The 23,922-nt window shown below is 46.0% G+C and overlaps 1 protein-coding gene across 1 annotated transcript; it reads right to left on the reverse strand.

Moving 5' to 3' along the window:
* Positions 1-1,976: 1,976 nt before the first annotated feature.
* Positions 1,977-23,491, reverse strand: PROKR1 (prokineticin receptor 1). Its single transcript, XM_029232494.1, has 3 exons — positions 23,428-23,491; positions 10,982-11,626; positions 1,977-2,673 (listed from the first exon to the last, which is right to left on the reverse strand). The coding sequence occupies exons 2-3, from the start codon at positions 11,464-11,466 to the stop codon at positions 1,977-1,979; spliced, it is 1,182 nt and encodes a 393-aa protein (XP_029088327.1). The 5' UTR covers positions 11,467-11,626; positions 23,428-23,491.
* Positions 23,492-23,922: the final 431 nt, after the last annotated feature.

A 23,922-nucleotide genomic window follows, 5' to 3' on the forward strand; every position in this document is an offset into this window, starting at 1 on the left:
TTCTCAGAATTCGTATGATCATGGAATCAGCATCTATTCAGTGCTCACTCAGAAAACCATCACACTGTAACTTGGAAAAGGATGGGGGAGAGCAGATATTACAGCAACACTATGGTCAATGATTATATAGAGAGATCGTTTTATTTCACTTGATAACAACACTTTCATTCACTGTACAATCACGAACAGACACAATATCTAGAAATATTATAGACAGGCAAACAAGTGAAAATTTGATATTTTAGGCTGAAAATCAGAAAGAGGTTTGGTTGTCACATGTAAAAAATTCCTATTTAATACAGCCAACTCATGTTTAGCATTCCTAATGGAAAAGATGAACATGACCACAAACTATATCATTTTATTACTGTTCAGTCCAAAAACTAACTTTCCTAATTTTAGAATGCAATCTGTGATTTTATTAAAAAAAAAATAAGAAGAATTACCTTCCAAAGCACGTTGGCTTTAGGCTAATATTTTAATTAGTTTTTATCCTCTGAGAGTACTCCGGTTAAACCATAGGGTAAGTCTGCTGGATGATGAATAAGAAGAAATAAATAGGTTTTTGAAATGTGTCTTCCAGGCAAATACAGTAACTATTAGAAAAATAAACTTTGTTGTCAATAAAGAGTTGACTATGTTTGGAGGGGGAAACACCATACGCATGTCACTTAAGCAGCATTATAGATGTACTGCTCTAGAATTATTTAAGAAGTAAAGGACGAATCTGCTCTATAGCTATACACACTCATGAAAATAAAACCAGACTATGAAACAAGTATCACATAGCCCAGATTCACACTGGTTAGGAACAGGCATGGTTGACACTTCCATGATCACAAAGATGCTCTGATTCTGAAGTTTCTAAAACCCTGAGCTCATCTTCTGCCTGGAGACCAAGCTACCATCTCCTTTTATAATTCTGCCACCAAATTTCACTACCTTGTTGTACCACCATGCTATTAGGCACATAATGCATACATAGCACTGCTGAGAGGAGCAAGGGAATATTCACACAAAGAATAATGAAAGGGGGAGATGATGAGGTTTCTAGATACATAAGCTAAGGTGACAAGTCTTTCCTTCTCCTGGGCTCTACACACAGCTGTTAGTCCATTCTTTTGATTGCTTGCATGGTTGAAAGAGTTTTCCCATATATTATCTCATTGGCTCTTCACAACCACCCCATTGGTAGCTATCACAGGTATCATCTTTGTCCCCACCAAGAGGCTTTACCCAGGCCCACACAGGTGATGGAGCCAAGGCTGGATCAGGTATTCTGATCCCAAATTTCCAAATTCAAAATTCAAAACACCAAACAAAGGAGGTGGATTAGAAAGAGGGACGAGCCCTCAGTAAGCCTGTAGCGTCACTGAATCTCATTGTTGGGTCCCCCCCACCAACCATTTGTATGTTCTTTTCTTTCCTGGGTGCCCAGAGTGAGAATCAGGACCGAGGATGAGAAGAGAGAGTTGCAGAAAGAGCCAGAAGCCTGCTTTGTATTCTTGCCCCAGCCCTGCAAATGTTAGGAGTGAACTCAAGCCTAGGAACAATCCCAGAGATGGGCTACATCAGTGTCTGATGAGTAACTTAGATGGTCCAGAGAGACCCTCACCCTACAGACACATGTACCACAGTCTTAGATGCCTACTCAGGCTCCCTTCTGGAAACCCCATTATTCCAGGCTATCTCCTAACATTTTTCTTGGTTTTATCGTTACTTCTTTTTGCCTATTAAATATCGTCAACATATATAGGTTTCACCAGTGCCTACTCTTTGCACAAACTAGATGTTCAATGAATGTCGACCACTGGTGATGGTGCCTAATCACACCAGTTTTAGAGATTCTGAGCTCCCTGAACACAGCGTTGACATATTTGTCCATCTGCTTTGCCCTATGCAGCACACCAAGTGTTCTTGGTTGATAGCATGTACCTAAACACACTGCTCAGGGTCCCAAAGGTCCTGTCCTGGGGTTATTTCAGTATGATGCAGTCCACCTCTTCAGTGGCAGGCACCCCCGTGGTTTTGAGGTCAAGGTCCCCACTGGACTTACTCCCGCTGTAAGAAGCCTTCCAGTGGAGCAGCATGATCTTCTTGAAGTACTTGATGGTGTTGTTCTTGACGGTCACGAAGCACACGGTGTTGACCATGCTGTTGCTCATGGCGATGCACTCAACCACATAGAAGGCCGTGAGGTAGTGCTTCTCCTTCACAAACACGGTGGGGAAGAAGTCACGCACAATGGTAAAGCCGTAGAAGGGCGCCCAGCACAGCACGTAGGCGGTGAGGATGCACATGAGCACCAGGACCGTCTTCCGGCGGCAGCGCAGCCGCTTCCGGATCTGCTCAGTCTGGAAACCAGGGACAGCCTTGAACCAGAGTTCCCGGGAGATCCTGGCATAGCACAGGGTCATGGTGACCACCGGGCCCACGAACTCAATGCTGAAGATGAAGAGGAAGTATGACTTGTAGTAGATCTGCTGGTCCACTGGCCAGATCTGGCCGCAGAAGATCTTCTCCTGGCTCTTGACAACGAGGAGGACCGTTTCAGTGGTGAAGTAGGCTGACGGTATGGCAATGAGGATGGACACCATCCACACCAAGGCAATCAAGCCAGTGGCTGTTTGATACTTCATGCGGGGTCTCAGCGGGTGGACAATGGCCAGATATCTAGGACAAGGACACAAATGGGATCAACCACTGTGGTAAGGAAGTGCTGGAGGATGATGTTATTTTTGCAACATTGAGTCACAAATGGTAGGTGTGGAGGGAAAGAGCAGTGTTATGTGGGCTTCCAGGAAAGGCAGACTTGAATGCCAGCTCCAGCTACCCCTCTTACTAGCTGTGCAACCTCAGGCAAGTTTTTATTTTTTTTTAATTGAAGTATAGTTGATTTACAATGTTGTGTTAATTTCTGCTGTACAGCAAAGTGATTCAGTTATATATATATATATATTCTTTGTCATATTCTTTACATTATGGTTTATTCCAGGATATTGAATATAGCTCCCTATGGTATACAGTAGGACCTTGTTGTTTATCCATTCTATATGTAAAAGCTTACATCTGCTAACCCCAAACTCCCAATCCATCCTTTCCACACCCCGCCACCCACCCCTTGGCAAACACAAGTCTGTTGTCTATATCAGTGAGTCTCTTCTGTTTCTGTTTCATAGATAAGCTCATTTGTGTCATATTTTAGATTCTACATATAAGTGATATCATATGGTATTTGTCTTTCTCTTACATAGTCACTTACTATGATAATCTCTAGGTCCATCCATGTTGCTGCAAATGGCATTATTTCATTTTTTTATGGCTGAGTAATATTCCATTGTATATATATATACCACATCTTCTTTATCCATTCATCTGTCAATGGACATTTAGGTTGTTTCCATGTCTTGGCTATTGTGAATAGTGCTGCTGTGAACATAGGGGTGCATGTATCTTTTCGAATTAGAGTTTTGTCTGGATATATGCCCAGGACAGGCAAGTTATGTTTAATCTCTCTGAATCTCAATTTCCTTACCTGCAAAAGTTTTTGTGTTTGTTTGTTTTTAAAGATTAAATGTGCCAATATAGACACAATTTCTGGCACAGTTTAAAACATGCTATATACTCAATAAATGGTAACTATTATTATTAAATGTAGTAATAACATCTCCTATCGGTTTCTAGCCTGGCACTGTTCCCAGGTCCTTCCTGTTTTCAGGGCCATTCATCCTAATTACCCCACAGCTTAGAGCTAAAAGGACCTGATAATTCCAGAGTTGTTGGGAGGATTTGCCCTCTCTGATAGAAACAGCTTTGCCTTCATTCCACATTTTTAAAAACATTGCTCTGCATGCAAAGTTGGAGGAAAAGCATGTGACCATTTATCTTATTTTTCAGGTTGAAAAATGGAGCTTAGTGAGAGATGAGTGACTTTCTCAAGGTCAAATACCACAGGACTCTCGATAGAAAACATTTAACCCTATCTCACATGGTTGATGTGAAAATCAATTGAGAATATACACGAACTTGTTTTTTGAACCACAAAGCAACAGACAGTAAAAGATATTGCATTTGTTCTTTCCCTTAAAACCACACTGCTGTTACCACAGTTGTCCAGAAAACAAGAGAGAGCATTTTCCGGGGGATGTGAGTCATTCGTGCAGTATGAAAGCCTCCTTCCCAGAGAGAGTGCACATACTTAGACAGAGAGCTCTGGTTTCCTGGAAGACGTTCTGTGTGTGGCAGGGGGTGGAAGCAGGAGAAGGAGAAAGATGGCAAGTGAAGTGGGAGGGAATGACTAATCAACGCTGGAAATAAACACATCCTCACGTGTCCACAGCTTATCCCTGGGAAAGCCAGGGGCAACCGTGACGGAGGCCTGAAGGAAAGCCAAACAATTCTGTTCCCTTCGCATTCGCAGCCGATCCCTTTGAGGTCATCTTACTTGGGATTTTGACTGGAAGAGGAGGGTCATTCTTTTTTTTTTTTTTTTTTTTTGTCATATTCCTGCTGTTTCTGTCCTTCCCACAACACAGACAGCCAACCCCATTGAGTGTCATATGGAGAGTTCAGTGGCACAAGACTTCTGCTGTCTTGTAGCTACCAGCTGTTAGATGAAGTTGGATGGGTTGGGTCCACCCTCTGGTCGCCCATCTGGCTGCTTTTCATGCTCCGCCACCAGCAACAATCCCTGGCACTCGCCAGTCTCCCAGGGTGGATGCTGAGGGTGAAATGGGAATGTCTGCTGGGTGTTGGCAATGCTTTTGTCCGTGCACATGAAGACCACGCCACTCTTGCTGTATGGAGGGCACCAAACCTGCTCTGAACCATAACGAAAACTAAGAGTTTAGAGCTTTTGCTCTCACCAGCTCTCTCCCTCTCTATCTACCCCACCGTGTTCTGTTGATTACTCTCTCAAAGAATATTTCTGTATTCATAATTGCTTGCTATATGAACGTTCACTATATGATTCTATTCCTTCTTTTCCCACTAGTAATTTCCCAAGTCTTTATGATATTTTCAAACTCAGAGTGTTTTTCCAATGAACACGTAGGGGAGAATGCTGATCTAGAAGACCAAGAATCTACTCCAGCTTTGCCACAAACTTGCTATGCGAATTTTTCATTTTCTTAGCCCTGAAGACTCAATTTCCTCATCTGTGACATGGGAATATCAAGTGCCTTACCAGGCTCACAGAGATACTGTGAAGCTTCAGTGAGACACTGCACATAAACAATAGGCTATTAAAGTACAAGAAAAAACTCTTAGTATCCTAAAATGTATTTTTAGAGCTATTCTGTATAGCAAGAAATTTTCTTTCACCTGCTACTGGCAAATCCTGCATTTGCAAGTTCTATGCTACTTTCTATTTTATTGGACCTATTTTACTGGATTTACTAATCTTCACGTCAGAATTAATCTGTGATTGCCCATCAGATAGTTAATTCTTCCTGACATCACCCCACCTCCATCCCCAAAGTTAGCACCAGGAGCTGTGCAAGAGATCTTCCAAATACATTAACCAATAGGCAAATTGCAGAAAACTGTTTCAAGGATTGCCACCAGCCTTGGGTATGCTAGGCTCAGAACTCCATTATTAGTAATAGTTGCTTGACTTTGTAAAGCAACTTACAATTTACAGAGCGTTTTCAAATCCACATTCTCATTAGATAACCCCAACTCATTTGAATAGGTAAGGGAGCAAAGATGCCCACCTTACAGAAGAGCAAACTGAGGTCTGAAGAAGTTAAATAACCTGTCAAAAGCCACGCAGCTAGTAATCGACAGAACCATGATGCAGACCCATCCGGATCTTGCTCCAAAGCCAGTGGGCTCGCCAACACGCCAATTGTTCCTTCCTTTTCAAACCAGAGCAAGAAATATCCCTTCCTCCTGCCCTTCTGGCATCCTGGCAGCCCCTCTGTTCTTTTCATCATAGTCAGTTTCGACCTATTGATGTTCCAAAAAGGAGTCGGGCGATTGGCAGCTACTTTCCTTAGGAGTATGCGCTTGGCATTGTAGCGTGTCTACCACTACAGTGGTTCAGGTCCAGATCCACTTTAAGAGTCAGCATTTCCCAGAGAACAAAGAATGAAGGCTGCTGGACAAAGAAATGTCCAGCCACTAACCGTGTGATATTAGTGGGCTGGGTGATTAAGCAAAGAGCATTTGAGCTCCCTCTCTGCCCCAGGACTCAGCCCCAGTTCTAATCACGGAAGTGGCGGTCACAGTAGCTACTAGGCGACTCATGGGATGGGTAGCAAATGTACAACCTGCTTTTTGGGCCAACCAGCCCCAACCAATAAGCTCACCAGGAAGCATGTGGGCTTCCTAAGGCTTGAGTGCTGTCCCTCATGCCTTAGCTGCCTCGTCCAGACAGTACAAGAGAGCTGCCAACAGGCAGGCAGACTGGCCAGGTTCCCCTGGATTCCACATAAAAGAAAGGAGGGACCCCAGTGCCCCATGTGCCTGAGATCCAAAAGATATACCCCGAGGACAGTGCAGGTGTCTCCACATCAAAGAAGAAACCCAGACCTGGGGGGACAGAGTCCTCTGAGGATCTTTTGCAGTTCCCTGCTACCCTCAGGTCTGACTCCCTGTGCCTAGATTTTGTGATGTTCTAGAACAGGACCCTATTCTTTCTGATCTCTACTCTTTTACATTCCTTGCCCTGTCCCCCATCCCCGCCCCCGCTCCCCGGACCTCACTCTCACCTCAAGCACTCTCACCTCTCGGCTTTTGCAAACACAGTTCTACCTACCCTCTTGGCAATCCTTTCTTCTCCTTGCTGATCGTCATTTGTTGAAAGCCAGTGAAAAGTCTGTCTCCTGCATGAAGCCTCCTCTGATTATTCTGTTACGCCACAATCTCCCCCTTCTCTAAATTTCATTTCAAACTGACCCTTTACTTATCCCCTAACTTTCCTGTGTTAGTTCTCACCCCTCCCCCCGCACTCTGGATGGTAAGCTTCCCAAGAGCAGGGATCATGCCTTACTTCTTCTTCTTTTTTTTTTTTTGCGGTACGCGGGCCTCTCACTGTTGTGGCCTCTCCCGTTGCGGAGCACAGGCTCCGGACGCGCAGGCTCAGTGACCATGGCTCACGGGCCCAGCCGCTCTGCGGCATGTGGGATCTTCCCGGACCGGGGCACGAATCCGTGTCCACTGCATCGGCAGGCGGGCTCTCAACCACTGTGCCACCAGGGAAGCCCCATGCCTTACTTCTTTTATAACCTTTTGCTGTCTGTGAATTCTGGGCACCTAGGATCTTAGTAAAACTTCACCTTCGGCAAGTACCTAGCACTGGATGAACAGAAATGTCATAAGCCATGGTGACAGTTCTCAAAAAGATTGCAACCGTTTTTGGAAAACAGGACATCAATGTGTTTACCCAGCATGAGACGGGCAGGCAGTCTGGAGCTGGATAATAAAATGGTGGAAAAGCAGATGAAAAGATTCCAGCCATATTTTGTATACAGTGGTGTTGTTAGAGGTCTTTTGAGCAGGAGAGGGGGGTGTTATGAGGCAGAAGATTAATTTGGCTGCAGTTTTGCTTTCTTACCCTGGGCCATGGAACCCTTCTTGCTATTCCTAGAACCCTCAGGTTTGCTCCAGTCTCGAAGCCTTTGCACTTAGAATTCTCTTTGTCTGGAATGCTCTTTCCCAGTCTTTACAAGGCCAGTTTTTTTCCCCCATCATTCAGAGGTCTGTTCAAATATCTTCTCAGAGACACTTTTCCTGATTCCCACTTAGAGCGTCTCCCACCCTTGGTCACTCTCAGTGTTTGCTTGCGTGTTTGTTTGTTTTATTGAAGAAGAGTTAATTTACAATGCTGTGTTAGTTTCAGGTGTACAGCAAAGTGATTCAGTTATACATATATGTATTTGTTTTTCGGATTCTTTTCCATTATAGGTTATGTTTATTTGTTTTTGCTCAGAGTATTTCTCATGCTCTGAAATTACCTTCCTTGGTTGCTTGCCTGACTGTTCTCTCTCCATCAAGCTCCATCAGCACAAGGAGCTTTTTTGCTTATTCACCATCGTACCACCAGTGCTTGAAATAGTATTTGTAACTTTGTAGTCGCTCTATAAAAATGCATTGTGTGTTGGGGCTTCCCTGGTGGTGCAGTGGTTGAGAGTCCGCCTGCCGATGCAGGGGATGCGGGTTCGTGCCCCGGTCTGGGAAAATCCCACATGCCGCGGAGCGGCTGGGCCCGTGAGCCATGGCCGCTGAGCCTGCGCGTCCGGAGCCTGTGCTCCGCAACGGGAGAGGCCACAGCGGTGAGAGGCCCGCGTACCGGAAAAAAAAAATGTATTGTGTGAATGAATGAATGCTTAGGATGGATTGTGAGGGAGTAGGGTTGGCGGAGGGGCGGAGCTGAGAGATACTGGCCGCAAGAAGACCAAGAGGAGACTGTGATAATTCAGCTCTGGGTGAGCAGTGGGGAGGTTGGGCCGGGTGTGGGAGGGGATTGTCAGGGCCTGGGAATTAAGTGAATGCTGGAGAAAGGGAGAGAGCAGCCAGGACAGAGGGAACTTTTGAGCTTAGATGCCTGGGAGAACCATGGAACCAATAGTAGAAACAGAGAACGGGTGGGAGATAAATAGTTCTGTTCTACTATATCTTGAGAGCTGTGTTTCTTAGAAACTTTGTATCATTATTTCTTTAATCACATCACAAAAACAATCACTGTCATGAAAGCAAAGAGGTTAGCCAATCGGAAATAGTCATTAGTTTATCTGGTTTTGTTGTTGTTCCTTTAAGGGTTCATTTACAAAGCATAACATCTGCTGTTTATTAAGTGCTTACTCTGTTTTAAGCATTGTTCTAAACAATTCCATGTATTATTTCATTTCATCCTCAAAGCAACCCAATACATTAGGTTTTCTAATTATTCCCATTTTATACATGAGAAAATTGAGGCAGAGAAGGGTCAACTAACACACACAAGGCCCTGCAGCTAATAAGTGGTGCAGTAGGAGTTTAAACCCAGGCAGACTAACTGCTCACACTTTTCCTACAGAAATTTCATTAAACAAAAATGAAGATATTTTAATAACTGTGGCCATATTTGTTATATCAAGACAAAAATTAGTTGCCTAAAACTAACAAAGTCAAACCCAGTGTCTGGGGTCAAGTTTCCAATCACAACCCCACTCTAAACCATAGCCGATGCAAAGCACGTTCCCGATTAACATACCCACCGTAAGAGAAATGCCTGCAATATTTCAGACAAGCTGAGTTTCCTATGAAAGGCAAATATGAGTTTGAAAGAGTTCAGTGGATGGAGGTGGATTGATTGACATAGGTATTACCTCTTACATGTTCAGAACAGCCCAATGCCCTGATTTTGTCCTGGCTCCCATTCCCCTTGAAGCCATTTCTTCCTGCAGTGTTACCTCTTTCTACGAGTAGCCCCCTCCATGGTAAAATGGGTCTCACCCAGGGAGCAGGGGCCCACCCCGCAGCAGGCACCTACCTACCCCACTTTCAGTGGCTGAGAGCACCTTCTGTGAAAAACTGTCTTGCCAGAGTGAAACTTCAGGAAATAACCCCATATGTTTTGTCCTGTTCATGTGCTAAGAGGGATGGTGGCAGCTTCCACTTTCAGAGAAGTTCAGAGACCAGGTCCCTGGAGATCTTCCTCGACAGCTGTGAAGGGAACTTGGGGGCAGATTCTCTGCTTGACTGTCCCCCTCCTGTTCCTTCTACAGATTCACCCAGGGTCCATTCCTGGGTGGACAGAACACCATGGGGGCCTCGTGACTCATGTGGAAGAGCTTGGCCAAGCCCTGCGCAGGGATGACACCTCTGGACACCTTCTATGGGTGACAAACCGAGGGCCAGTTAATGTGCTAATTCCAATATCCTCCTAGGTTTTAAGGCCAGGCTCCTTTTCAACCCTCTGCCCTTGGGAGTGGTCTATGTCTAGGTATTCTACCCCTGGTCATCCCACTGATGGCTCCAGAAATCGGGCTCTATTTGCTGTGTTCCTCCCCGGAACACTGTCCTGGGGTGTCCTGATTGAGGGGGGAGGGAGCTGAACGCCACCAGAGCCCTGAGGCCATGGAACATGGAGACCATCTGTGCTTCAGGCTCTCTGGGTTAAGAGAGAGAGACGGGCTGTGCAGATCCAAGTACACAGAGGCCCGGTTAGACCCTCAGGGTAACTGTCTCTGGACTGCAACAAGGTGTTTTGTAACAAGAGTCCAACTCTGGGCACAGAAGCCTGCAAAATTGTTCCAAGGGAACAAAAACGACTCTGGCCCATTAGCACAGGAGATTATACTAAATGAAAAGCCTAAAGATAACATAGGAAAGATTTGCATAGGCTGCTCTTACTGATTTTATTTATCATCACTAGAAACAGCTCTTCTGTGCTGTTGTACACTAACGTGTGAAAAGCAGCCAGCTGACTACTGCAACAACCAAAAAAGAGTGAGTAAGCATAGGTCTCCTTTTTGTTTTCTTTTGTTTTGTTTTTTAGAACAAATCCCTCAACGTTATTTAAAATCAACCGGTGTTAACATTGTTAATCAACTATACCCAATATAAAATAAAATCTTAAAAAATCATCATAACAATAAAAAAATCAACCGGTGTTTGTAGGGGCATCACGTTTCAGTAGAGGATGTCTTGATGAGAGAGAAACCTCCCTCAAGATTTCCAAGTTGACTCAAGAGGTAACTGCCTGAAACTTAAACTTGTCCCTCCACACCTCCTGGGAGCTGCCTACCTCTAGACCTCGGACAGATACAACATCTAGGAGCATGTCCATAACAGAGGGATCAAAAGCCTTCCTGCTGCCCAACTCTAGGGGGCTCCACTACCTCCTGCCTGCTTACCGCTGGAAAACTAGAACTCTTTTCACTGTTCAATAAATGGGTCACCTTTGGGCCCCCATGCATCCACAGCTCTGGGGAATACAGATACCTCTCATCAATCACAACTGCCCCTTCCTTCATTGTCCCCACCCCTCACTCACCTGTCGATGGCGATGGCCAGCAGGGCGTTGGTGGAGACGTAGAGAGAGACAGTGCGCAGGTAGTTGATGGAGGCGCACAGCACGTGGCCGTGCTCCCAGGAGAGCTGGCGTACCACATAGTAGTCCATCTCGAAGGGGCAGCAGACGACGGCCACCAAGAAATCAGAGATGGCCAGGTTGGCGATGAGCAGATTGGTGAGGTTGCGCAGCTTCTTGTAGCGGGCCAGGGCCGCGATGAAGATGAAGTTGCCAATACCACAAACCAGCATGATGCCCACCAGCGCCATGCCAATGACAATTTTGGCAGCAAAGAAGGTCCGGGAATTGGTCACATCCTCATCTTCGTCCAAGGGCATATCATAGTCACCATAGCTGAAGTTGAATGGGAAGAAAGCAGCTCGGGTTCCGTGGGGATCAAGCAGAGAAAAATAGTTGGTTGAGGTGTTTGTGGCATTCCCATCCATGACCCCCATGTCCACCTCCATCTGGCCAGGTGAAGCCTTGGGCAACACTCCTGGGAATTCCTCTGGGGAGATGTCGTTAGGCTGAGGCCTCCCCTTTCTGCTGATACTCAGCTTTCCCTTAATGAGTCAGATTGTCCCTGCAAGCGTCCTTGGGGTCCAGTATCCAAGCTCCATCCTAAGCCTTTGAAAGACATACAAACAATTGGCTACATATGTAAGTGAACCTGGCCAAATTTAAAACCATTCTATAAACTAAGCTGACCCATTAGCCACCTGACCAGAGTGAGCAGGTGATGGAGTGGAAATAAAGGAACCAGGGAAAGAAAACAAAGGAATCAAAACCACATACCCACTCATTCAGGGAAGGTTAGATTGCTACAGAGACAAGCGCTAACTCAGTTTATTTCCGTTCCTCTGAAGATTCTGAATGTTGCACTTTTTCTCAGGGACCAAAGTTAGGAGTGTGGGAGGCTGGAGAGAACCAAAGTGACCTGCTCCAAACCCCATTCCTTGTCCTGACAGCCTGAACTTTGTCCTTGTGGAATTGTCCCATTCTGTAGCTTAAAAAATTATTCTGGGGCTTCCCTGGTGGTGCAGTGGTTGAGAGTCCGCCTGCCGATGCGGGGGACATGGGTTCGTGCCCCGGTCCGGGAAGATCCCACATGCTGTGGAGCGGCTGGGCCCGTGAGCCGTGGCCGCAGAGCCTGCGCGTCCGGAGCCTGTGCTCCACAACAGGAGAGGCCACAACAGTGAGGGGCCCACGTACCGAAAAAAAGAAAAATTATTCTGAATTCCACTGAAGAGGCAAGACTTTGAGACAGGCCTGACTGCTCTCCAAGCCTCTTTCCTTCTGGCAAAACACTGCTTTAAAATCAGAGCCTATGTAGCAGCCACCTTCCCCTCTCCTCACTAGGTTTCCTGTTCCTACTACCAAGTCTGATGTGACCCTAGAAGCCAGGCACAGCATTTACCAAGGCCTGTCCCCACACAGAGGCTGCAAGAGTGAAGTCCCAGCCTTATCACTGAGTGTCTTAGAAAGGGGACTCTGGAACAAAATCCTTCCTTAGCTGGTTGTGTGTCCTGAGATAAATAGCTTGAGCTCTCAGAGTTTCAACATCCTCCAGGCAAGAGATCAGTGATGTCTGTAAAGCATGGAGGTCCCTGGAGAGGGAGGGTGTTACATCCTAGGACTGCAAGGAATTACTAGTGAGGACCCAGGCCTCCTCGGTCAGCTTCGAGGAAGAGGAGGGCACTCCTGACCCAGATGATGGGGCTGGGGTACCAGGAGGGGTTGTCAGCTGCATCGGTGGGGATGCAGAACCAAGAGGGAGCCAGAATCCCCATGTCCCCTTCCCTCTCCCTGCAGATCCAGTCCCTCCCAGAGCCTGCAAACATCAGGCCAGGTTGCTGGGATGTAAGAAGAGGGCTGGGGTCTGGAGAGCTCCACAGAGGGCAGGAAATTTAGAGAGGGAGGGGAAGTGTGGAAACCTGAGGTTCCTGGGAAAGGGGGACACAAGAAAGACTCCTAGGACCCTCAGGAGAGCATGCTGCCCACATCCCTTAAAGGTGACATGTCTGGAGCCTGCCTTTGGGGGTAGAACTAAAGTCCCTCTGCACAGGGAGGCCCAGCCCCAGTCCCCCATCTTTCCCCCAACACTTCCCCTCCATTTTTCACAGATTTTTTTCCTCCTCTGAGCATCGGTCCTGCCCCTCTCAGGCCCTGCCCTTTGCTGCTATCGTGTGTGAAGCAGAACCCAAATCGGAAAGGTCAGAGAGGGCCAGGCTTGCCATCCAGGCAGGAAGGATGCAGTCCGCCGCGTGGGACAGTCCTCACCCCTCGCAGGCCCTGTGGGTCTCCGAGGCGCGCCACCTCTGGAGAGGGACCCTGCAAGCTCGCTACCTGGAAGACTCAAAGTCATGTTTTAAAAACAAAGAGCATAAAAACTTCTTGGGGAGAACGGGTGTTAGGAGATTTGGGATTTGGGGAGAAATTGTCCAGCGATCTCTTTTCCTCCTTCATTCTCACCTCCCCAGAAGGAACCCCATTGTCACCCAGTGTCCTCTGGAGCCCCTGCGTTTAGGGATTGCCCCCTGGCCAGACCTTCCCATCTCTGGAAGCATCTCTTTGCAGCCTCTGCTGATAAGCCTGCTCCCAACTTTCTCCTCGGAGCCTCAGAGGCTACGCCTAAGGACAGAAGGAGGGGACAGACCGGGTCCCCTGCAGAAATGAGCACGAGTGCGAGTCTCTTGAAAAGCCCCCTCCCCACTCAAAAGCCCCCGCGCCCTGGCGGCCGCTGCCGCGGGGAGTCCTAGGAGCATCGCCCCGGAGGGCGCGCTGCGTACCTGCGGCATCCCGGCGCCGGGCGGACAAGGTCCTGAGCTCTTTATTCCGGGTCCGGGGACACGAGCCGCTTCTCCCAGAGGCCCATAGGAAGAGCACGGGTCCCCTCTCGCCCTCCTCTGCTCGGGGATCTTTCCCGGCTGGTCTCTACGGGAGTTGCGCTCTCGCCGCCGCAGATCAGAGGACCGCGGCTCCTCGGCGTGGCCACCAACGCCCCCCCCGCCCCCCTCGCTGTCCCCGCCCGGGTGACCGTGGGGCGCCCAGGGCCGGGGTGCCCGGCTCGGGGAGGCGTGCTCCGCCGGGTCCGGGAGACACGAGAGGGAGGGGCTCCGGGCTCCAGGCAGGGCACGTCGGGTCGCCCAGGCACGCGCGCGGCTGGGGACCCCGGGAGTCCCCCCGGGGCCGGAGTGTCGGGGATGCAGAAGCGGCAGCTCGAGGCGAGGACACGCCGGAAGGAGCGCGCGTTCCCTGGGCTCAGGCTCCGGAACGGCCGCCTGGGGCGGGAACGAGGGCGGTGGAGCTCGGAGCGCGGCTCAGCGCGGACTCGGCGCCCGAGGCTCCCATCCCGCAGGGCTGCGCCCAACCCGGGGCTCGGGACCGCTCGGCCGCTCACCTGGCCAGCCCCGGGGCCACCGCCAGAATGGGCGGTCGGGCCCGATGAGCTGGCGAGATTTCAGAGAACCGGGAGGAGCCTCCCCTCCTGCCCACACCGCCCTCGCAGGAGACGCTGGGAGCGACCCAAAGGTAGTTCCCTCAGACAAGCCCAACTGGACGCCGGGGTCAGCTTCATTTCAGCCGCCTGACCTCTGTGTTAGAGGCTCTGAGAACCGCTTTCCGGAAAGCAAGGAAGCGGGGGGAGGGCAGCGGTGTGGATACGGGAGAGAGAGGTGGCCTCCCACCCACCCAGGGATATCTGTTCAAAAGGCTAGGATGACCAGAGCTAACTTACAGAGCACAGATCTCCAAAAGTCTACAGATTTCTCAAGAACTTAAATATCAAATTAGCTTTTGATCCAGCAATTCCACTTCCCAAAAAACCCTGAAAGCCGGGACTCAGATGCTTGTACATCAATGTTCATAGCAGCATTGTTCACAACAGGGCAAAGGGTGGAAACAACCCAAACGTTCATCAACTGATAAGTGGATTTTTTAAATGTGTACGCATACATTAGAATATTTCTTATCCTTGAAAAAAGGAATGAAGTATAAAAGTGTTGACGAGGATGTGGAGAAATTGGGACGCTTGTGTGCTGTTGGTGGGAATGTAAAGTGATGCGGTCACACTGGAAAACAATATGGCAGGTCCTCAAAAGTTAAAAAAAAAAAAAAAGAATTACCATATGATCCAGTTATTTCACCTCTGGGTATATCCCCAAAATTATTGAAAGCAGTGTCTGAAAGAGATATTTGTACACCCATATTCATAGCAGCATTATTCACAACAGCCAAAAAGTAGAACCAACCCAAACGTCTATCAACAAATGAATGGATAAATAAAATGTAGTAGGTACATACAACAGAGTATTTTTCAGCCTTTAAAAGGATGGAAATTCTGACACATGATAGGATATGGATGAACCTTAAGGACATTATACTAAGTGAAACAAGCCAGTCGCAAAAAGACAAATACTGCCTAATTCCACTTATGTGAGGTACCTAGATACATCAAAATCATAGAGACCAAAAGTAGAATGGCACTTGCCAAGGGCTGAGGGGATAAGGGAAGGGGAGTTCCTACTTAATGGGTACAGAGTTTTAATTTTGCAAGATGCAAAGAGTTAGGGTGATGGATCGTGGTGATGGTTGCACAGCAATATGAATGGACTTAATTCACTTAACTGTACGCTTAAAAATGGTTAAGATGGTAAATATTCTATGTATTTTACCACAACAGAAAAAATGGGGGAAAAAAGAAATGAAGTCTTGATACATGCTACGATATGGGTGAACCTTGAAAACATCATATTAAGTGAAAAGATTCAGACACAACAGGATAAACACATGACTCCACATATATGAGGTACCTAGATTAGGCAGATTCATAGAGCCAGAAAATAGAATGAAGAAGAGGAATGGTGAGTTATTGTTTAATGGACACAGAATTTGTTTGGGTTGATGACAAAGTTCTGGAAATGGGGCGTGGTAATGGTTGCAGAACACTGTGAATACACTTAATGTCACCGAAGTGTACACTTAAAGTTGTTTAAAAACAAAACAAAACAAACATAAGCCATGGGCTTCCCTGGTGGCGCAGTGGTTAAGAATCCGCCTGCCAATGCAGGGGACACGGGTTCGAGCCCTGGTCCGGGAAGATCCCACATGCCGCAGAGCAACGATGCCTGTGTGCCACAACTACTGAGCCTGTACTCTAGAGCCCGTGAGCCACAACTGCTGAAGCCTGCGTGCCTAGAGCCTGTGCTCCGCAACAAGAGAAGCCACCGCAATGAGAAGCCCGCGCACGGCAACGCGCAGCAACGAAGACCCAACGTAGCCAAAAATAAATTAATTTATTTAAAAAAAAAAGCCATGGAAGAGCTCAGATCTCCTTAGTAAGGCATCAAAGTTTGGCCTCCAGTTGTCCACAATGGAAATGGGGCTGCCAGGGGTCTGGACTTTTACTCCTCTTTGCCACTATCAAACTTCAGGCAAGTCACAGAACTTTTCTGAGGCTCCCTTTCCTCATTCACTAAATGAAGGAGTTGAGCTTGCACTAGGAAACCACTGCCATGTTCCAGCACTTCATACAGTATCCTCCCCTGGCCCATATCCCTCCGTGGACACCTTCTTCTGTTATTTCCACAAAACTCCTGTCTTTTGCAAAAATGTCCCAGCCTTTCACATTTCTGAGTCTCATGTCCCCTAGGACATGGAACACGATAGCGGTTAAAAGCATGGCAGATAGAGTCAGCTATCTCCTTTCTACCTAGTACTGCACACAGGAGCTATGTGACCTTGGACAGTGTGCTAACCAAAGCCTAGCTTTCCCACTTGTAAAATGGGTGACAGTAGCTCCTACTGCACAGGACCGTTGTGAGGACTGGATAAGATGAGGCAGGTAAAGTGCTTGGTGCAATGCAGGCCCCTGATAAATGCCACCAGTTACTCTCATTCTGTGATTCTTTCCATATATTGCTCCCTGAGGTCCTAACCAACCCTTGAGATCTTACTCATGTGTCATTTCTTCCAGGAAGCATTCCTTGATTCCCCCAAGGCTATTCAAACCTTTCCTTGCCACTTGGTGCCTCTCTTTAAATGTATCTCTGTGTACCAATTTGCTTTCCATCTTGCACAGTTTCCTGAAGAAGAGGTATGTCTCATTCACTTTTGAATCCTGTTCTGTATTGTTTCTCAAACTTTCCTGATGATAAGAATCATCTGGGTTGCTAGTTAAACATATGGATTCCTCGATCCTGCCCCAAACTCAGGGAAGATATAAGATAGACACATGTTGACCTGTCACTCCATATAGCATATATGTGTTCATTCCACATAGCATGTCTTCCTATTTACTCAGAAAACCGAAAACAAAGCACAGAGTGCATTAGTTACCTATTTCTGCATTCCAAATTACCCCAAAACTTCAGAGCTGAAAGCAACAAACATGTATTACCTCACTGAGTTTCTGAGGGTCAGGAATCTGGGAGTGGCATAGCTGGGCGGTTCCAGGTTCAAGGTCTGTCATGAGATTGATGTCAAATTGTCAGCCAGAGCTGTACTCTCTCTCATCGGGGGGGAATCCACCTCCAAGTTCACTCACAAGGTTGTTGTCTAGTTTTCACTGGCTGTTGCTGGAGAGTTCAGTTCCTCCTCATCATGTGGGGTTCTCTCTAGGCTGCCCGAGTGACCTCACTACATGGCAGCTGACCTCCCCTCTTCTGCAATATGCTATTTTTCACACACTCATGCACACCCTGCCACAGTGTGGGAGGGGACCACACAAGTGTGTGAATACCAAGAGGTGGATCATTGGGGACTGATTTGGAGGCCATCTTGGAGGCTGGGTACAATGCAAAACTTAGAATTTTCCTATTTCCCCTTCAAAAACCTGGCAATGAATGGTTCTTGAAGCTAACAATAATGCTAGCCTCAATGAAGACATTTTTGACCTTCAGAGTAGTGAGGTACTGGATGACTTGTGGAGTTGGAGTCATGAGGGCATAATTGGAAGAATTTATTGGCCAGGACCCCCATGGGGGAAATGGAAATATTAGAAGCAGATATAGTCTGGCAGGTTCTATGCACTGCAGCTCTTGGTGGGGACTCCTTTGAAGGGCTTAGTCCCTACATGTCAGTTTCTGCCAAAGGCTTCAGGGGAGCCTCCTCCATCTGTGAAGCAGACATCTATCTGGGGCCCAATTTTAATAATTCATCTCTGTGACAGGCTTATGGCAAAATCTGTAAATAAAAATTTTTTTAAAAAAATAAGGAAAGAAGAAGGAAAGGAAATGAGTTTAAAAAAATCTGAAACTCCAATGATGTAATTTCTTCTTCAAATGTGTAGCCCCAAAGACACAAATGACCTGGAAATTTTTTCTGTGGTTACAGTCTCCTGCTGCAAGGGGCACATTCCTTGCTTCATCCCACCGACAAAGCAAGTCACAATATCGGAGAGAATTTCACCTCAGGGAGATGTTACCCAACAAAACCAAAAGAAAGAACTCATTTGGAAAGCACTTTTTTTAGTGCTTTTAGGTATCCCTCACCCCTAAATAATGTTCTTGAGCTACCTTGGATTTTTTTCCTTTCTTATTCCACTGGCAGGAATCATCCCAAAGGTGCTTTGAAATTTCATTTCTTCATCATTTCATTCTATAATTATGTCCTTTGGTTTAGACATGAAAGTTTAACATCTTGGGGCTTTTTTCAGCCATGCAACTCCTGTGTTGCTCTAGTAAATGCCACTTAGAAACCCAGCTCAAGGAGAGCCTTAGAGGTCCTTCAGTGAGCACTCCTATAGCGAGAAAAGAGCAAACAGATGCTCAAGAGGAAAGGCCTTTAGCCCAAAGGAACAGAGCAGCGTGACTTCAGAGCTCAGACTGGAATCCAAGTCTCCTGAAATTTAGCTCAGCCTCGCCTCTCTGCTCAGCCACACCCACAGTGCACATTGCTACCTGTTTTTAATTTACCCCTCTTTCCATGATCCTTGGCTCCAGGGTTCAGCCACAATTCCTCCTGACAAATTTTACTAAATCAGCTTATTTTCTGCTTTCATCAGATTTGTTCCCTGGGCACACTCTCTCATCCAGTGCCATGAAAAAAATCAAGAATTCCTGGAAGACACCCAGAGCTGGCTCAGAACTCATCCTGCCTCCTTTTTCAATGACCTCCCCTGCACTCGAGCCAGCAATGCTTGATCGGCTTCCCAAAGCCCACTCAGCAGGTTGTTTGGACTGCTCTCTGCCATTCCTCTCCAGCTCCCCAAATCCCTCTGGAGGAGATGTGAAAGGAGATTCAGCGAGGCACAGAGACATGCTCTCATACCTGACGGAAACCCAAACATGCCAAAGATGTCAAATGTCTTGTTAATTTCATTGGTTTGATGCCATCCTTGTCAACTTCTTAATGGTCGACAATACTATTCATATATTTATCTGGAGAAATAAACAGGTCATGGCTTATAAGAATGTTTTTTTTTTGAAAAAGAAGAGAAGAGGATATTTTACCTATGAATATCAAAATATCATGAAGGCTCAAGAAGACAGCAGGTAATGAGTTTGAGCAGAAAGTGTGCTCACTGTTAAGATCTAGATACATCCCGGCATGAAGTCTAACTGTGGAATCATCAATCTGGAATATTTTACATGGGGACTGTAATGCAGCTGACACATGGTGTCTGCCTCAGATTCCAATCTTCCTAGCTAAGTCCCAGGTGAAAGGGCTACAGGCAGCAGGACTCTGGGAGACAAGACAAAACAGGGAGGGCTGTTTGGGGGCTCCTGGTACAGAGTGGCTAAGAAAGCCCTTCTCTCCTTGTTTAAGAAACATTGCCTGGGGCTTCCCTGGTGGCACAGTGGTTGAGAGTCTGCCTGCCGATGCAGGGGACACGGGTTCGTGCCCCGGTCCGGGAAGATCTCACATGCCGTGGAGCGGCTGGGCCCGTGAGCCATGGCCGCTGAGCCTGCGTGTCCGGAGCCTGTGCTCCGCAACGGGAGAGGCCACACAGTGAGAGGCCCGCGTACCACAGAAAAATAAAAAAAGAAAGAAACATTGCCTGGTTCTAATGCAATGAGGACCACATGGAATGCCGCAGTGCCCTGGCACCTTGCAGCTCAGCTTCTGAAGATGAGATGGGTCCTTCCACTGACTTAATGCACTGTCAGAGGGAGTAGCACAGTCAGGCCCCCAAAAGTCTTTATGGAGGATGTGTTGGGACGTTGAGAAGAAGGTGCAAGGATTGTTCAAGAACTGGAATGATAACCACCACTGCCTCATGCCCCACCCCAGAGACTCCTAGAGATAAGGGGCTGGAATGTTCTGATTATGGAGGTGGTGGCAGAAGTGAGTTATATCTTTATGTGGGCCCACTGTACCCACAGGCTAGGGAATCCTGGTGAGACTGGAGTTACAGAGGAATTCATTACAAAGGAAGGAGCCCACATCACCTCTGTCACCAAGTATAACACTTAGAGATAGAGTTGGTGAATCATAGCCATTGTCTTACTAAGTACTTTGTACTCACATTGTCTACTAGTATTCTTTGATTCAGATAGTTCATTCTTATAGTTTCTTTTAAGGAAAAAAATAAATATTCATAACACTATAAAATAATAAAATGTAAGAAAAACCCCAAAGTCATCAAAACTGGGTTATCAGTTTCCTAGGGCTGCCATGACAGAGTACCACAGACTAGGTGGCTTAAAGCAACAGGTATTTCTTCTCTCACTGTTCTGGAAGTTAAGTCTGAAATCAAGGTGTCGGCAGGGCCACGGTCCCTTTGAGTCTCTAAGTAGAATCCTTCCTTGCCTCTTCCTAGCTTCTTGTCGTGGCTGTCAATCCTTGTTGTTCCTTGGCTTACAGCAGCATCACTCCCATCTCCACCTCCATGGTCACATAGCCTTCTTCTCTGTGTGTCTCTGTCTTTATATGGCATTTTCCTCTTATACAGACACCGGTCATATTGGATTAGGACTCACCCTGATGACTTCAACTTAACTTGATTATATCTGCAAAGACCCTATTTCCAAATAAGGTTACATTTGCAGGTACTGGAAGTTAGGATTTCAACATATCTTTGGGGAGGACACAATTTAACCCATAGCAAGTATACTGTGATACATTTATGTGTGATGGAATACAATGTAGCTATCAAAAATAGGACTATGAAATCAATCTATGCTGTTAGAAGTCAGGACAGAAGGACAGTGGTTACCCTTGGGGAAGAGAGATCACAGGCAAGAACCATTTGGAGGGTTTTGGGGGTGTTAGTAATATTCTTCTTCTTGATCTAGTAGCTGGTTACATGGATGTGTTCAGTTGGTAAAAATTCATCCAGCTGTACACTTATGAAATGTACAATATATTTCAATGAAAAGTTAATTAGGACATAGTGCTTTAAAAGTATATTGACTGACATGGAAAGATAGTCATGATACATTACTGAATGGAAAAACGTCAGGTTACAAAACCATATTGCAATATGATTCCATTTGGAGGGGAAATGTATGCATCATCTAGAAAAGAAAATGTCTGGAAGGGCAGAGGAAATTGCTAACACTCAACTCAGAGTGGAAAGAAAATACAAGTGTTTTCCCCCTCATTTCCACTATTTGTATTTTCTGATTTTTTTTATTGCAGCTATATTATTTGTATAATCCTTTAAATTTCATAAATGAGAAAAGGGTGAATTGATTACAACAAATAGGAGATTCACCTATTAGGGGAAATCATTAATTTAGATCTTTATTTTACACTGTATTCCAAAATGCAATAAGGAAGGATTAAAGAGCTGAATTCAAAGAATTAAAAACTGAAAGAAAACACTGATAAAAATTTATTAGATCCATCAGATCTCAGAGTGGTAAAGCCTTTACTAAGCAAAAAACAAAAAGGTAATAGATGAACCCCAAAGGCAATGGATAGATTTTTCTACATTAAAACATTTGAAAGTCAGAAAAACCATAAACAAAACTAAAAGATAAATGTCAAACTAGGAAAAATATTTATGGCAAATATTGCAAACAAAAGGTCAAGATCCTTAGTATATGAAGTACTGTTACTTTGTAATAAGGAAAGAGCTGGTACCTCGAAAGAATAATGGGCAAAAAGGCAATTCACAAAAAGAAATGCAAATAACAATAAAATGTATTTTAAAGTGCTTACTCTCACCAGTAATCAAAGGAATTTCATCTAAATACAATGGCATAAAATTTTGCCTATCAAATTAGTCAAGATCACAAAATGCAAAAATGGAAATTGGATCAGTAGCTTAATTTAAGAATTCAAATCAACACTCTCACTTCGGGAATGTCTTAAGCTTTCTCTGATTCTTCAGCCTTTATGCATTCTGCCCAGAGTTGCTTTGTAATAAATGTGAGTTGATTCAGTTGATTTCACACAACCATATTTCCCCCTTCTGATTTTTGACCTGCCTGACATTTGCTTGAGTTTCAGCCAGGAGAACAGCCACAGGCACACGGCCAAGAAGATGATGTCATTCTACAGAAAGTCAAGTGTCAGAGTTCTGAGCTCCTTGTATGTGTAGAGAAAGGCACAGGAGAAGGTTGAACTCAAATTACATGTAAAAATGTGTAATTAATCTTTTGCATGGTTTATTGAATAAGTTACAAAACTGTCTTAACATTCAGACCATTTTCAAGTTGTGTGTGTGTGTGGTGTGTGTGTGTGTGTAGACGGTTGTGCAGGGGCGTGCTGGGAGGTGGAAGACAAGTGATATGCACGGCAAACCCCTGGAAGCACTTTTATCACTGCCAAAAGCCAGACTATAGTGATATAGCTCATCTAATGAAACTGCTCTCAATGTTAATTAACCAAAAGGCGGGGGAGGGCTGAATGGAGTGAATATTGAGACAAAGAACCAGGACTTCCTGTAATTTAGGTAAAGTAGAGCAGAAGCCATCACTTGGAAGGAAGGGTCTGAGAAGAGTTAAAGCTGCCCAGACAGAAATGCCACTTTGTATGGCAGCACTTAACCTCCTCATCAGCTTTTTACCTGTTGATGATGTCACCTCATCCATGCGCAGGTGTCTCCAGACTCTACGCTCACCTGCACCCGCTCGTGCTCTCTCTCTCTCCCCACATCAAATACTATTCTCAAGAATAAAGAATACATATGTGTGTGTGTGTGTGTGTGTGTGTGTGTAGTGTTTAATTAGGCATAGTATGTGAAGTATATATTTTCCATGTTTTTAAATTTTGTCTGTGATCACAAAAGTAACATGTGTTGTTAAAAAAAAAAAAAAACCTCAAACCATACTAAGTATAGAAAATGAAAATTCTCACACTTACCTTTATCCCTAATCCCATTATTAGCAGTTTGGTGTGGGTATTTTCCTAAAAACAGAGTATCTTAAAACAACCTTATATAAAATTTATTAATGTGATACTAGCATATGTCAATGTATACTTTAAATATACAAATAGAGACAATCGACTATAAAGTCACAAATGTTCAAAATACCCACCTCAGGGGTTTTCCTGGTGGCACAGTGGTTGAGAGTCCGCCTGCCGATGCAGGGGACACGGGTTCGTGCCCCGGTCCGGGAAGATCCCACATGCCGTGGAGCGGCTGGGCCCGTGAGCCATGGCCGCTGAGCCTGCGCGTCCGGAGCCTGTGCAAAAAAAAAATACCCACCTCAGGACCAGAGCCTGTTACTGGTGTAACAGTCTCCTGGTGGATGTGGTTCTTTGGAAGACTCTCTGTATATGTATTAAAGACACCAGGCAGAACAGTCTGTGCTTTGGTAGAATTCCAAGCTCAGACTATTTTCCGTGGGGAGATTGTCTCCTGGAACCCATGAGGAGAAGACAATAATGCAGCTACTCTGCATCTGAGTGATGCTCAGGCAGGAAATAGGTGAGACTTGCCCTGCAAGAGGATGGAACTCCTTGGAGTAGGTGGCAGGAGGTGCGGAGAGGCCGTACGGAAGCCCCAGTGGTAGAAGCGAACTGCCCTGGTC

The sequence above is a fragment of the Monodon monoceros genome, unplaced genomic scaffold (assembly GCF_005190385.1).
Source record: "Monodon monoceros isolate NGI ecotype Baffin Bay Population unplaced genomic scaffold, NGI_Narwhal_1 Super_Scaffold_19, whole genome shotgun sequence".
NCBI lineage: Eukaryota > Metazoa > Chordata > Mammalia > Artiodactyla > Monodontidae > Monodon > Monodon monoceros.

Excerpts from the sequence above, each read along its gene's own strand:
- PROKR1 (XM_029232494.1), bottom strand. The coding sequence starts at position 11,466 with ATGGAGGTGGACATGGGGGTCATGGATGGGAATGCCACAAACACCTCA. Across the intron at positions 2,674-10,981 it reads CTGGCCATCGCCATCGACAG|ATATCTGGCCATTGTCCACC; the intron begins GTGAGTGAGGGG and ends TCCTTGTCCTAG.